The 15354-nt window shown below is 38.2% G+C and overlaps 1 protein-coding gene across 1 annotated transcript in view; it reads right to left on the bottom strand.

Moving 5' to 3' along the window:
• SEC24D (SEC24 homolog D, COPII coat complex component) overlaps window positions 1-15354 on the bottom strand; it is a 99976-nt gene that overhangs the window by 79163 nt on the left and 5459 nt on the right. Inside the window, exons 3-6 of the mRNA XM_021684463.2 lie at window positions 9386-9515; window positions 3745-3893; window positions 2020-2295; window positions 1615-1745 (exon numbers count right to left, since the gene is read on the bottom strand). Coding sequence (XP_021540138.1) covers window positions 1615-1745; window positions 2020-2295; window positions 3745-3893; window positions 9386-9515 — 686 coding nt within the window. The remainder of the gene's footprint in view (window positions 1-1614; window positions 1746-2019; window positions 2296-3744; window positions 3894-9385; window positions 9516-15354) is intronic.

Genomic DNA, 15354 nt, shown 5'->3' with positions numbered 1-15354 from the left:
TTTTGTTCATGGTGCATCTGATCCTCTACTTTGGTCTTTCTACCTTCTCAGTCTCAGATCAACCTGTACCCATGGTAGGTGGGAACAGTGAAGGAAAAGCAAATAACACAAGTGAGGTGGGAAATCAGGATGATAAGTATTCTCGAATATATAAAGAAGTTTTGCAGAATTAATTTATACCCTTTATCCTTTATAAACCATCTCTGAAATAAGCAACTACCTTAAGAATGTCGGACTAGCCCCACAAAGATGGAGAAGACAAGGAATGGATTCTCCTATAGAGCCTTTCAAGGGAGCACAGCCCTGCCAACACATTGATTTCAGACTTCTGGCCTCCCGAAACATTGCAGAATAAACTCCTACTATCTTAAGTCACCCAGTTTGTGGTAATTTGGCACAGCAGCCACAGAGAATTAATATATCATCCTAGACCGTTCAGGCTCCAGCCAAACCTCCAGCTGACCCCAGATGTACAAGCAAGCCCAAACCAAATCCATTGAGCCTGGCCCAGATTAGCAGAACTGCCCAGAGGACCCACTGACTCATGGGGATTAATAAACAGTGGCTATAAATTACTAAGTTTGGGGGTGGTTTGTTACACAGCAAAAGTTAGCGAATACAGTAGCTCTTTGGGCTATCTCTAACTTTTTCTACTCATGGTAATAGAACCACTTCAAAGACCTATGTTAACTGTATCAATTTCATTATTATTCCAAAAGGACTACCTCTCTCTGCTCATTGCTATGGACTTGCAGCTTCTTCTGAAGCAGAAGTATATATCCCTGCCTGATTGACCCAGGGCTCTGTCATGACTTGCTTTGGCTGAGGGCATGTGAGTGGTTGTGACATGTACCACATCTGAGTGAAAACTTTAAGAGCTATTGCACCTTTTGGCCAGTTCTCTTTTCTCCCTTTCTCATGATAACAACATTCCCAAATACAGGATGCCCTTTCACACTGGCTTCTGGAATGATAAGGGCACATACAGCAGCACCTAAAGCCAAACTGCATCTGCTATAGCCTACATGTAACTTAAGTGATAGATAAATCTTCATGGTTGTAAGCAAATTGGGAATTGTGCGTTATGCAGAATAACCGAATAAGAGCTGACTGATACCATTACTAAAGAGCATTTTTCCAAAGAAAATCACTTGAATGAAGAAGAATTAAGTTATAGCTCTAATTTTACATGAAACAATTTTGTTAATGGGCAAAATGTAAAATACTCTGTGCTTTCACTTTCAGTGGGTATCTTACCCTTATTGAAAAGCATCCTTTATTTATCTAAACTAGCATGTTTATATCCTCTGACTACTACTTACTTCAAACAATCAATAAATACTACTAATATAGGCTAATATCAACATCAATAGCACTGCCAAGTTTATGTGATACCAAGAATATCTACATAGGCTTTCTGTCATGGAGACCCCCAATATGCCATAACCTAACCTCCCTCCCCCCATACACAGAAAGAAGGAAGGCTCTATGTGATGGGTATTGTGCTTCAACAATGAAGGACAGGATAAATGCTAACAAACTGAAGAGTTTCTGAGATAGCGAATGAAGAATGGTCCTTTGTGAGGGAGACGATGGGAGTGAGAGAACACTTACTGGGCTGGGGATCGAGTCAGGATCCAGCCTCTTCTGGAGCTGTGGTGGACCAGCCATCTGTGCAGGACCTCCAGGGAAGCCTCCTGGGTAGGAGAGCTGCCCACCTGCCATCTGGGGACCATAGTTGGCAGCTTGGAAAAAAATTTTAAAAAGAAATGATTAGAACCCAAAGTCCTAAATGTAGGGCTCACTGACAATATTCAGTCAAGTATACTGCATTTTTTCATCTTATTATATAAGGCAGAGAGTTAAGTGTGAATATCTATGATTCCTTTTTTCTTTGCACTTGCCACACTATTCTAAAACTAGCTTTCCTTAAGAGTAAGTGATAGATGCCTAGTAACATAGAACAAAGCTGATTTCCTAGGTAACCCAAGACCTTCCCCTGAGCCCTGCCTGCCTTACCCTGCTGTGGCGAATATCCAGTGCCCACCGTCTGTCCTGGAAGAGGCGGGGGCTGGTACTGGGCATTCAGAGGAGCAGGCCCAGGGAGCCCGTCCTGCCTATGTGTTGATGGAGGCAAGGGCGAGGCACCATGGCCGTTTAGTGCAGTGGGTGGTGGTGGGAGAACCTGAGATCCAGGCTGCATAATGGATGGCTGCAGAGGTCGAGGAAGACCCTGGAACGAAGGCGCTGATGGAGGGCCGGGAGGCCCCTGGCCAGGGGGAGCCATGCCCGAACCTGTGAGAGAAAGAAGACCAGACCACTAAACATTGCATTTCTCAACAAAGTACACACAGGGACACTTCTTTTCCTGATATAAAAAAGAAGGCTTCCTTACATTGTTTTTTTTTGCACTACAAGATGAATCTTCATTCAGAAAGTTATACAAATGCTATGTGGGGCATTTTACAAAACTGGAGAATTTTTAAAGGGTAAAAGCAATATTTATAAATTTGGTGAGAAAATTAATAGGATAGGGTGCCTGGGTGGCTCAGATGGTTAAGCGACTGCCTTTGGCTCAGGTCATGATCCTGGAATCCTGAGATCGAGTCCTGCATGGGGCTCCCACTCAGCAGAGAGTCTGCTTCTCCCTCTGACCCTCCCCCTTCTCATGCTATCATTCTCTTTCGCTCAATAAATAAATAAAAATCTTTAAAAAAAAAAGAAAGAAAATTAATAGGATAAATTTTAACTCAGGTTGCATTAACTTTACATGATACATGTCACTAGTTAAAGAAATTGTATCTGATACAAAATCTAGAAAACCATATAGAGGAAAATGTTATGTAACAAGCATTATTCAGGTAACTTACACTTTCAATAAATTATTTTGTGGCCTGTGCTTGACTTGATCAAATAGATCTCAGAACTAGGTAGAAATAACAAGGGAGACAGGCCACTAACATGCTTTCGAATCATATGGGAAATAGTTGTAAAACCAGACTACTGTTTCTATCTCTGATTATGTGAAATTATGCTTCATTGGAGACTTACCCATCTTGAAATCAGTAAAAGACAGGAAATAGTCAGAGGGTTTGTTTTTTTTTTTTACAGATACTTCCAAAAAACTACTTAAAGTAATGGAAACATTCCTCCTCAAGCTAAATGGCTGACTTCACTGCTATTGCAGTGAAGAGTCCTTTGGCCCTTAGAATATACAGCATTTCTATTGATACAAATCTCAGTACTGTAACTGTTTTCTCTCCTATTATTCTCTCTTCTGCCTCAAACATCTGAGCTTCCATTCTTTTCATGATGTAAATACAGAATCAAAGCACACTGTGAAACAATGAGTACTATATTTTTTATTTTAGGTCCCCATTATAAACAGCAGAAAGTTAAAACTATCCTCACATTTCTCAAAATAATTTCACTGTTCTAATGCTGATTTGTGAAGTCAGCATTTTTTTGTTTCTTTATAGTTCTAATATTGAATGTTAGGTATGCTGAGGGTCTTTCAATTATTTTGAAATAAATGGCAGCATAATCAGGAAAAAAATTAATTACAGCCATACATAATACAGATGACTTATATTAAAATGTCTAAAAAACACTTCAATATGTGCCAGAGTTATGCCTACTTTTTTTTTTTTTGAGTTATGTCTATTTTAAAAATGGAAAAAACCACCTTCAGTAAAAATACTCATGAAATAGGTGGTCAGTGAACACTAATAATGAAACTGTTACCATAGTTGTTAATGTGCATAGCATTGAGCTGATTGCCCAGTTGGGTGACGGATGAAGTGGACGCAGGACTTGGATAAGATGATTGTGTAGTTGGTGAGTATGGTGCGTAGGAGGATGCCGCACTATTGACAGGTGGAGGACCTGTAAATCTAAGAGAGAAAAAGAGATGTTAAACAATATCATAGTTTCATATGCAAATGATATACAACACACGTTAATAACTTGTTAAATTAAGTAAGCCCATCTAGTGGGCACCAGGGAAATAACTGATATTTTATCCTAAGTCTTTAATATTAATGAGAGTTCAAAATGAATCATGTAGCATCATCTCATTACTATGCTCACAAGCTCAACATGTCAAGATACTTAGCAAAAAATTCCTAATGTAAACACAGAACCAGCTTTGGAAATCAAGTTGGGAAGCTAAGTCCACCACAGGCTTATATATACCAGGGTTAATGATTAATAGAACAGAACCAAGAAAAATAAAATGCTTTGTCATTGTATCTTTATGATCATTCTTTTTCCTACCCAGCTTTTAAAATAAAACATCACCTGCACTATAATTTCAGTGCCCTGCAAAACAGTACTTGAAAGTGAACAACTCAGTAAAAAGTTTTGAAATCGTTCATTCTTTGTCATCTAAAAATTTCATCATGCTTTACACCTTTAATTTAGCTTGAACTTACTGTATATTTATTTTTCCTTATTTTGAATGAAACAGTGGCCACCGTAGAATAGAATAGAAACAGTGTTCCTATTGTAATTAATCTGCAGAATGAAGTTAAAGCTTTCCCTTCAAGTTACATTGTGACTTCTTACTAATAAAAATGAAATTTTCCAAAATGGTATACTCTGAATTCAATTTCTCCATAAACTGGAAACTATGTCCCTGGTGGCGCATGCTCCTGCCTTCCATCTTTCACTCCACCTGAGAGGCTAGGAGCAGAGCCTGAGAGAGGCCAGTGGCTTGCTTGAAGTCCCACAACTTATATGTGACAAAACCAGGACTAGCCTCTTCCCAGGTCTTAAGCAAGTACACTTTCCAAAACATCACACTAATCTTCTCTTCTCATTTTTCTCCATGTAACTTAAATTGAATGATTACTGTAAACAAAACCTAAAATTAACCTTCAAACCATTATGCTGTATGGTATTTAAGCATATTTCAGAATGATGATATCCCACACTTTGAGTTAAATGGATGAATGATCAAATGCTTTTTCTATGTAAAAGTATAAGCTATCCTCTAGCAGATACTTGGTTATAAAGGGTTATAAAGTTAGAATGAATAACATTTTAACCCAAACAATACTGCTTAGCAAAGCTGTTGATTTCCTCTCCTGTCAAAAACTGAAACAAGACCAACAGTTACACTAAACATATTTTGATTTAAATAATTTTTGGAACAAAACTGAATAGAGAAAATATAAAAGTTAACTTTTCACAATAGAAGTTTTGTTTATATCTCTAATTTATTAATGACACTAGGAATTAGAAAGGCAAGACAAAATATAACTTTAGTCTTAATTGACACATTTAAAATATTGTTGGTCACTTAGAAATGATTTCAAGAATTGTCAATGATATGTTTTGTAAATTCATTGTTTCATAAAAACATCATCTCTTTTTTCAAGAAATGATACTTCTGCTTTTTTTAAAAAGTCACAAGAGATAGATATATGCAATAATCGCACACAGGCAGAATGTACATGCTCTATAAAAATATATTAGTGGGTGCAGCATGAGTATTGTTACTGGGTTTGGATCTAATAAGCAGAAACTGGAACCAGCAGTTAAATTGGGGGGAGGAGAGATTATTCAATTGTTTAAGAAAAAAAATCTCTAAAACATGTTTACAGATATTTCACAAATGTTAATACTTGTAAAATATAAAATTGTATGAATAATTTATTACATACTACAAATAGGATGAAGTATGTTTCAAATGGAAGTTATGACACAAGCAGCCTCCAATATTTTTTTTTAAACCTAACAAAAGGTTAATTATTTAAAATACAGAATGAGAGAATACACAACCATTAGGCCATTACTTTTTGACCCATAAATGCCTACTTATCCTTCATTGCTTAATATATGTCCTGGGAGATAGGCTTTAGAAATTCACAATTAAATTTTTTTTTTCCTAACCAAGTTAAATGTTGCAAATCCTAAACAGATTTGAATTTTAAAAGCAATTTTATTAATTTAAGAATAAAGTAGTAGTAAAGGGGTAACAAAAACTTTCTTTTAGATAAGAGATTAACAGAACATTTTAAACATGCAAAGTGATTTAATATTTTTCAATTTCATTACTTTACTAAATTAGTTAATCCAAGGTTCCACAGCATGTAGGTATCAGAGTTTAGGTATGAATCTGGGTCTCAACTGGAGACCCTGGTGTGTGACTACGGGCAAGCACTTAATCTCCAGAGCTCTCAGCTTCCAAATGAGAAAATGAGCAGATAGAATAGAATCCTTTCTGTGCTATAAATATAATGGTTAAAATTAAGAATCATATGATTTAAATATTTCTCATGTTGATTCCTTCACTTAACATGTTTCTGGGCAGAGAAAATATTCAATTCTATATTTTAATATACTGTTTCATTAAATGTCAGAAAAGGGCAGATCCACCATAATAAACACAGTCAATAAAGAATTACTACCAGAGGATTAATAAAACATGAAAATTTAGCTTCAGTTTAGTCCTAAACCTCTGGAGAGTTGACTCAGTTGTCTGTGGCCTGCTCAACCTCAAATATTTCTTATTTTTAAGTTTTTAACAAATTGCTCAAGTAGTGAGCTATATGCTGAAAATTGCTAGAATGTGGAGATATGGTACCAAATTTGTCAAGATTGGACTGAAGTAAAATCTGGATTTTAAATACTCAGTCCATGAAGTAGAGAAAATAAAACCTCTGCCCATTATCACTGCTTTCCACCAAAAAAAAAGAAAGAAAGAAATTAAAGAGAAAACAACTATTTCTCTTATTTATCTTGCTCACTCTTTTTCTTTGCAACCAAGTTCTTAGTCAGATTTCACCCCATCAGCTTCAATTTGGGAAGATGAATCTCCTCTTCCCACTCTCTTCCCCTCCAATCCATAATTTCTTGATCAAAATAGATAATTTATATAACTTACAGTTATAGATTTTATTTACTAGATTAATCCCACCCAGCAATAACACCTTGTAGATAACTTTAGTACTATTTACAAGTTTAAGACATTTATTCTGCCTCAGCCAAGATCAAAAAGACAAATGACTAGGTATAATTTTTAAATTTTATAAAGCATTGCCTGTGAAGGAGCAATATTTAAAAATAAAAATGATAAATTTTTAAATTTTAATCAACATAAGGACTTAATTATATCTTGTTTTCATTCGACAGTTTAGATATTGTAAAAATTAAGAGATTTTTTGATGGATTCTCTAAGTATAAACAGCACCGATGAAGTGCTATCATCATCAAAGAAATGTCATGAGCCACCTATGCTCTCTGACAAACCCCTGCCATCAGATTGTGTGATTCACCTACACAATCACTGTGCCCTTTGCCATGAGGGCAAAGTAGCGTGGTAACCGTGGACACTGAGCATGAATACTAGACTTTTCCCTGACGTTGTCATTTTTAAATCCATTTCCAACCTTTAATTCACAGTTCAAGTTGAAGCAAGTGAATAATGGGGGAGATGGGGCAAAATCTGTCAGGGTTTTCCTGGGAATCAGAATAAAAGCAGATTTCTAGGTTGAGCTGTTATATGAGTCGCTAGACTGAACCAGTAGGAAGGACAGGCTAGAGAGTAGACCTTCTACATGCCCTGAAAATGGTACTGACAACTGCTAACACATATTGAGTCTTTCATGGGCATTATGCATTATGCAAGATTCTTGGCATGCATTAACCATCAAAATCCTTACAATCACATCATTATGGTTAAAACTGTGATGAGGGAACTAAGGAACACAGAAGTGAAGTAATAGCTGCCTGAGCCAAGAGTAGTAAACCCATCCTGACTCTACAGTCTACACTCTTCACGGTGCCAGACTTCGTGCTGAGCTCACAACCTCACAGCCAAGGTCTATCTGATGGTAAAGTCCACAGTTTACTTATTTCTAAGGAACCTAATTCAAAGGAAACAAATGGAAAGAAGCAAAAAGATCAACACAAACTAGGCTAACACCAGTGACCAAAAGCTTTCTTAAGTTCAAACCAGCTGTTTAATTCTTGCATTTCTTCTTTAAAAAAAAAAAATCTAAAATGCTTGGCAGTTCGTAACAATAAACTTTTCCAGATCTTCTCCCCTATGCTCTGGACTGAGAGTTCTATTTCCTCATTTTACAAGTGAGCAAAATGAGGAGGCCTAGAGGCCCCAGGAATTTCATCACATGACGAATTTTTGAGCCAGAAGAGGCATCTTGGTTCTCAGTCTTTCTACTCTAATCCTTGCCCCACCACCATGTGAATGAGACTAGGTAGGGGTCGTAGGGTCAGGTCCCGAGTCATGCCCTTTGACTTTGTGCTCCTTGTTCAAACCACAACCACATGTAAACCAGATTACTTAGACTCACTCATCTTGTTTCCTTCACTCTGTATCTCACAGCAACCACGTCAATGGTAAATGTTATCCTGACAAACAAGAGCCAGGAAGTGTCAACTTCACAAATGTCCTGTAAGAGCATTAACTTGATGATATTTAAAAGACCAGAGAGTTTTCCCGCCAACAGGGACTCTTCACAGGCCCCTTGAAAGGATAACTGAATGGCTTCAGCAGCAGCAGGTCCAGATTCACACTGAGGGGTTACTCCTTCCCTCACCCAACCCTACAGCCTAAAAGCCTGGAAAAGGAACCTAGGAAATGAAGCCTCCAGGTACTCCTTGGAGAAATTCCAAAGTAAACACTACAAACAGCTTTGGCACTGGGATTCTCAATAGCAGCAGCTCACTGGACAATCAATTATGGGACTTCCATCAGGGAAGGTGTGATGTTGGCTCCCTTTCCAGGGAATAGTCCCCAGTGGGGTACAGAGCTCTACACATCTTATATATCTCATACCCTGGCTTCTTCAGGCCTTCCTCCAACTTCTCCCTTCCCTAATTTATTATAAACACAGAGGATTTATTTCCTGTGCTGTTTTTACTATTGACCTACCTTTCAAAAATCCCTCATTGGCATCTGTGTACCTTCCACATCAAATCCAGTTTTTACCATTGGCCACAATCTGATTTAATTTTTAAAATATTTATTAAGCACCTACTGGCCCTGAGCTCAGTTCTACAAAGGATTCAAGAGGACAGATGATTGAAAATTTATTGGGGCATACAGGGCATAGACATCAGAAGGAATCAGAGATTAATACAGAACTCTAAAACAAGATGAATATAATCTAAAATTAAAATGTGTGGTATTGACACAAGTAATTTTTTACATATTTTTTTAATATGTACTAGTATTGTCTTTATTCCTCCCAACTCTTCTAAATGTTTTGTTCCCTAGGTCTGTCTAGCAAGTCCTTTCAAGGGCGTGGGCAGTATCAAGAGGTCAAACTTTCAATCAATAAACATGCAAGTTTAGAAGGCACTTGTGAGACAATTGTAGTAGAATATACAAATGCGGGTTGGAATCTACCTAGCTCACCTTTGGGAAGGATGCCCTTGGGCATGAGCTCCATTCTGGCCAAACTGATGGGGTCCAGGAGGTGAAGGGCCCTGAGGCAACATCCCCCCAGGGGCAGGAGCCCCCAAAGGCCCTGCTGGCTTCATCACACCTGCAACAGAAGGGGATGAATTTAGAAGAGTATGAATGTGCAAAGAGAGAGGATGCCATGCCATTAGGTTAAAAATGAAAACTAGAAGGAGGAAGGGAAAAAATGGGTTAAGACAAGTTCTCCTTCAAACTTGCCTTAACCATCACAGACCTATCAATGCCAGGCTCTGGCATAGTTATCTGACCATCATAATGATAGGAGAATGGAAAAGGAAAGATCATTTCAATACTAAACAGAAACCAAAACAGAAGAAATAAACTTGCATTTGGTAGAAGCACCTTGCTAGAACATACTATCACGAAGAATGTTAAAATACACAATGAAAAATGCCATTCTGGATATCAGAAAATAACTCTGGAAAAAAACAGTATGAGGCATCAAAAAGATCCTAACTCTAACTATGAAAAAAAAAAAGACCTCTGAAATGCCTTTGAGTTATAGCATGAGGAAAACAAATGGAAAGTAGCATCTGTTTTTCCAACAAATGCAAAGCAAGCCTTCAGAGTTAATAATTCTTCCAGGATTCCAAATAGTTGGGTGATAAACAATCGAGGGACTCCTCAAGTCATCACACTCACTCATATAAAATGTGGGATCACATGATTAGTAGATGCTCCTGGAAATAACTGTTTTCGTTTACAAGAAGTTCCTTCTCAAAAAATCTTTAAAGGTCTCTCTTTAGAACTGTTTGCAGACATTTTTCTCTTCTAGAGAAATTGTGGTACAGAAGAAAAATCACTGAACATGGGCCAGAGGAGTTCAAGGCCCCACCGGGCCATTTACTAGCAGATAGATGTATGGTGCTGGGTAGGCAAGAAGGTTATATTCAAGTACCTCAATTTCCTTCCCCTTGCTGCAAAAGGAAAGGCTTGGACTAGATTACTTGTGACACCCTTTCTAGTCTTTTAAAAGAAAAAAAAGAAAAACAAACAAACAAACCCAAAACCAAGTCTTCTATTTGCTCTTTCCACTTCTAATCTGCTTGTTTTGTTCCAGCTCATTCAACTTACTTTTGACCCCACCCTCCTCTCTGGCACCATCATCAGTGACCTCCTAGACGCCTTGTGTGCACTCCTCCACTTGACCTCATGATGATATTTCATACCCAACACCTCCTTTCTTCTTTTATCTTCCTCCAGAGAGTTTATTCTCTCAGATAACAAGAGAATTGACTGGATGACCTTGCAGTTGTCAAAGAAAGGTTTCTTATATTATCATCATCATCATACATCATGCTTTCAGATGTTTGGGTAATACAGAATGTAATATAACCAGGGAAATGGCTGTATTCATGAATAATATTGAAACTTTCACAAAGTTTTCTTTTTTTTTTTTTAAGTATTTTTTATTTATTCATTTGAGACAGACAGATACAGAGAGAGAGAGGGAGAGTAGCAGCAGTGGGGAGAGGCAGGAGGAAGAGGAAGAAGGAGAAGTGGACACCCTGCTGAGCAGGGAGCCCGCCATGGGGCTCGATCCCAGGACCTGGAGATCATGACCTGAGCCGAAGGCAGACGCTTAACCATCTGAGCCACCCAGACGCCCCTAAAGGTTTCTTTTCTTAAAACAGGATTCCTCAAACTTAAGAAAAATTTTATATTAACTTTACAGTCACAGTCTTATTTAGCATTTTTTCATATACTAAGAAGAAGAACAAATATTTTTCTAATAACACTACATTTTTATATGATGTTCTAAACTCCAAAGCCAGCAAAATTAGAAAAAAATGAGACTTGCAGTCACACAGACTTGGGCTTGAATTCATTCCCCACCATTTCACAGCTGTGACCCTGACAAGGATACTTCTATGTTTTGAAACCTTGACTTTTAAACTGTGTCATAGCAGTAATGTCCCCTATCTCTGAGAACTGTTCTGAGAACTGAACAAGGCAACAGGTATGAGAGCATCCAGAAATGCCTGATATATAAGGCAATGAACCAACAAATCTTGGCTTCCTCTCCTCTGACCATATCCCCTGCCCTTCTTTTTTCAAGGATTTATATTCTAACAGAACATACATAATTATATGCACACTTGTATTTTCGTTTTTGAAACATTAGTTTGGACAAAAGTAGAAAATCTACAACACCAGTGCAAAAATAATAATTACACGTACTACAAGAAACCAAAGATATTCTATATTTCCCAGGTAAGTAAGTAAATACCAATTTCATCAACAACCCTCATTTATATGTCCAGAGAAGCAAAAAACAGTTTTCGGAATTACTCATGTCTGGGTATTTCCATGTGTATCCATGGGATTCACATGTTCATAAATTTCTGTTTCCAAAAACAAAATTGAAAAAAAAAAAAACCCAGCTTACATATATTCAAGCAGAACTGTTATACACCAATTTCACTAAAATGTTCTTTCCCTTTTATTTTTGAAAATCAGCTCTACGGCAACGTTTCAAATTCATTCTTGTTCAAGGTACATTCAATGTGCCTTTGAGACACCGAGAGCTCTTACAGAACTCACAACCATGTAAACAAACAATGACAGTGCCTTGTCATTAGTGTTATAATAAGCAGAGGGAACAAGCTGACTCTTCCTAGAGGAATCAAGAGAAAGTTCAAAGAGGAAGGACTGCTGGAGCTGAATCTTGCAAGACAAGCAGGAGTTTTCTTAGTATAGAGACAGGATAGAGGATTTCAGGCAGAAGGGAAAACCTGTGCAAAGATAAGAGAGAGCATGACATGCTCAGGGACTGGTAGAAGGGGCCGTACAGAGAGATTGTGAGGAAAAGGGGCTGGGAAAGAGGTTGTCCTAGTTGGTTGGGTCAGGCTGCAAAGTCCTGTATGCCATTTGGACTCTATCCTCAGGGCAAAGATAAATCGGTATCACTGTTATCTGCAAAGTCATAGTCTTGTCCTGGCCACATCTTATAGGTATTTTCAAAAATGATCAGAGATAAAAAGAAATCAGGTTCTTTATAGAACAGTATGAGAATTTTAATAGGAAAGGAAAACCAGACCATGAGAAAGACCTATGCTTATGCCAAAAGAAAAATCTCTAAAATCAAAAACTGGTCTTTAACACAGCGGCAGATATTATAGACTAGCTTACTCAACACCAATTCCATTTTCTTTCTGGCTTACCTTTCTGTATGGTTCTGAGCTGGAAAGATGGAATCTCCATTGTATAAATTCTCTTACAAATGGGGTTGCCATGTTCTCTAAATTCAGCAAAACAACACCCCTCTGGGAGACCCTGGATAGGGGGCAGAGATGGTGGTTCTGGGGTAGAAAGGCACTGGCTACTAAAGGAATAGTCCTATGTGGGGTGTGCATTTCTATGGACCACGGAGTCCCAAGCTTGGTTCTCGCTTTCTCTAATACTCTCTTGGCTTCTTGATACCCTTTAACAAATCGCTTTCTGCTACAGTGGCTTCTATGATCAACAAAAAAAACCCTGCCTAAAACAACATCACAGAAAAGCATACCTTGGATTTGGCCCTCGATCTGACAAACTAAAACCAAAATTAAAAACCATTTGTGAAAAAAAAAAAAAGTTTATCTAAAATAAACAAAGATGTCTTTTATTGCTTTATGTTGTCTAATTACTGTGGCTAGAACTTCCAGTACTATGTGGAATAAAAGTGGTGAGAATGGACATCTTTGTCTTGTTCCCGATCTTAGGGGAAAAGCTCTCAGTTTTTCACCATTGAGTATGATATTAATTGTGGGTTTTTCATATAAGGCCTTCATTATGTTGAGGTATGTTCCCTCTAGACCTACTGTGCGGAGAGTTTTTATCATGAATGGATGTTGTACTTTGTCAAACGCTTTTTCTGCATCTATTGAAATGATCATATGGTTTTTATCCTTCCTCCTGTTGATGTGATGTATCATGTTGATTGTTCTGCAAATACTGAACCACCCTTGCATCCCAGGAATAAATCCTACTTGATCATGGATGTGTGATTTTTTTAATGTATTGTTGGATTCAGTTTGCTAATATTTTGTTAAGGATTTTTCTATCTATATTCATGAGAAATATTGGCCTAGAGTTCTCTTTTTTGTGGTGTCTTTATCTGGCTTTGGTACTGGGGTAATGCTGGCCTCACAGAATGAATTTGGAAGTTTTCCTTCCTCTTCTATTCTTTTGGAGTAGTTTGAAGAAGGTATTAACTCTAGCAAAATAACTCAGTCAGTGAAAGACAAATGCCATCTGATCTTTTCATAGGTGGAATTTAAGAAAGAAAACAAATGAGCAAAGGGGGAGAAAAGAGAGAGAGGCAACCAAGAAACACACTCATAACTATAGAGAACAAACTGATGGTTACCAGAGGGGAGGTGGGTGGGGGGACGGGTGAAATAGGTGATGGAGATAATGCACTTATCATAATTAAATTAAATAAAATAAAGACAAATTCCCTATTATATGGACATAATCATAACGACCACTGTTCCTAAGGCACTGTGCGTGGTGGTGTACCTATATAAGCTTGCTATTATGAGCCTCACCACTTCCATAGCCCTACCCTAGTTTCAGGACATCAACAGTTCTTGCCTCTTAGCTTCCAGACCAGTGGTCCTCAATCAGGGGTGATCTTGCCCCTGAAGGGACATTTGGCAATGTCTAAGTCTTTTGGTTGCCACAGCCTGGGGATAGGGGGCGGGGGCCAGGTGGGTATAGGATAGGTTGTACTGGTATCCACTGTGTAGAGGCCAAGAACACGATTAAACATCCTACACTACACAGCACAGCCTCCCACAACAAAGAATTAACTGGCCCCAAATGTCACCAGCGCTGAGGATGAGAAACTCTGTTCCAGAAAGCAGTGTGTCCAGGTCTGATGCCTTCTCTACACTTTCTAATGTGGAGTGTAACTCTTTCTAAAATATACATGGAATCATTACCCTTCCCAGTTTAAAATGCTTCAGTTAAAATAAAGCCTAAATAAAGTCTTAGGATGACCCCACTTTCCCTTCCAGGCATACCTCTCACTGCCGGCATTATACATGTCAGCCAGGCTGAACCTCTTGCAGGTGGCTCAAAAGTGCCACCCCCTGACCCCAGCGAGCTGCCTCCCTACTTGGCCAACTTTTACTCATCTTCCAGGTCATTTCTTCCAGGAAGATTCCCTTGATCCATAGGTCTTGGTTATGTGCCCCTGCCATGTGCTACCATGGCACCCTCTACCTCCTTTATCTTGGTACTACCCCCTGTATTGTCACTGTCAATTTACTCAATGCATGTCCCACTAGGTAAGTAAGTATTACACGGGCTGAGATGAGGCTTATTTTATTCACTGTTGTATTGCCACAAGTACTTTGCTCACTTGAATCTGTTAAATTTGTTAACACATAGCACTAGCATCACGTGATAGGCACAAATGGAGGTATGGTCTGTGAGAAACACAAAACAAGAGTTAGCACTGCCCAGATCTATGTAAGAATAGATACTTCAAGGAATCACAACCAGGTTGCCTAGGTCCATCACAAAACCAACAAAAGGATCATCAAAAGACTAGAAAAGAAGGCACATAACATTAGGAGATCTAGGGTCACTCAACACAGAAAAATAAAGGCTAGGGTAACATAGTAACAGCCTTAAATAAACAAAAACACTGTATTTTACAGAAAGGTATATTTACAGAGTCTGATAGCCTGGTATCCCTCTGAGAATTAAATAAGGAGAAAGAGGTTTAAATTAAAGTGTGAAGGATTTAATCCAACACAGACAGTTTCTTTGTTGTTGTTTTAATATTGGTAAATACCAGAGTGTTGCTGATGAATGAAGCAGCTTGTCATTCACACACTCATTTAATGAGTATCTTCTCTGCTCCAGGCACATCTATTATAATACAGTGTAGTAAATGGTAGAGAGGCCTG

Source organism: Neomonachus schauinslandi, chromosome 2 (genome assembly GCF_002201575.2).
Source record: "Neomonachus schauinslandi chromosome 2, ASM220157v2, whole genome shotgun sequence".
Classification (NCBI taxonomy): Eukaryota; Metazoa; Chordata; class Mammalia; order Carnivora; family Phocidae; genus Neomonachus; species Neomonachus schauinslandi.
Note: the sequence above shows the minus strand (reverse complement) of the source record. Positions and strands in the feature narration are given on the sequence as shown.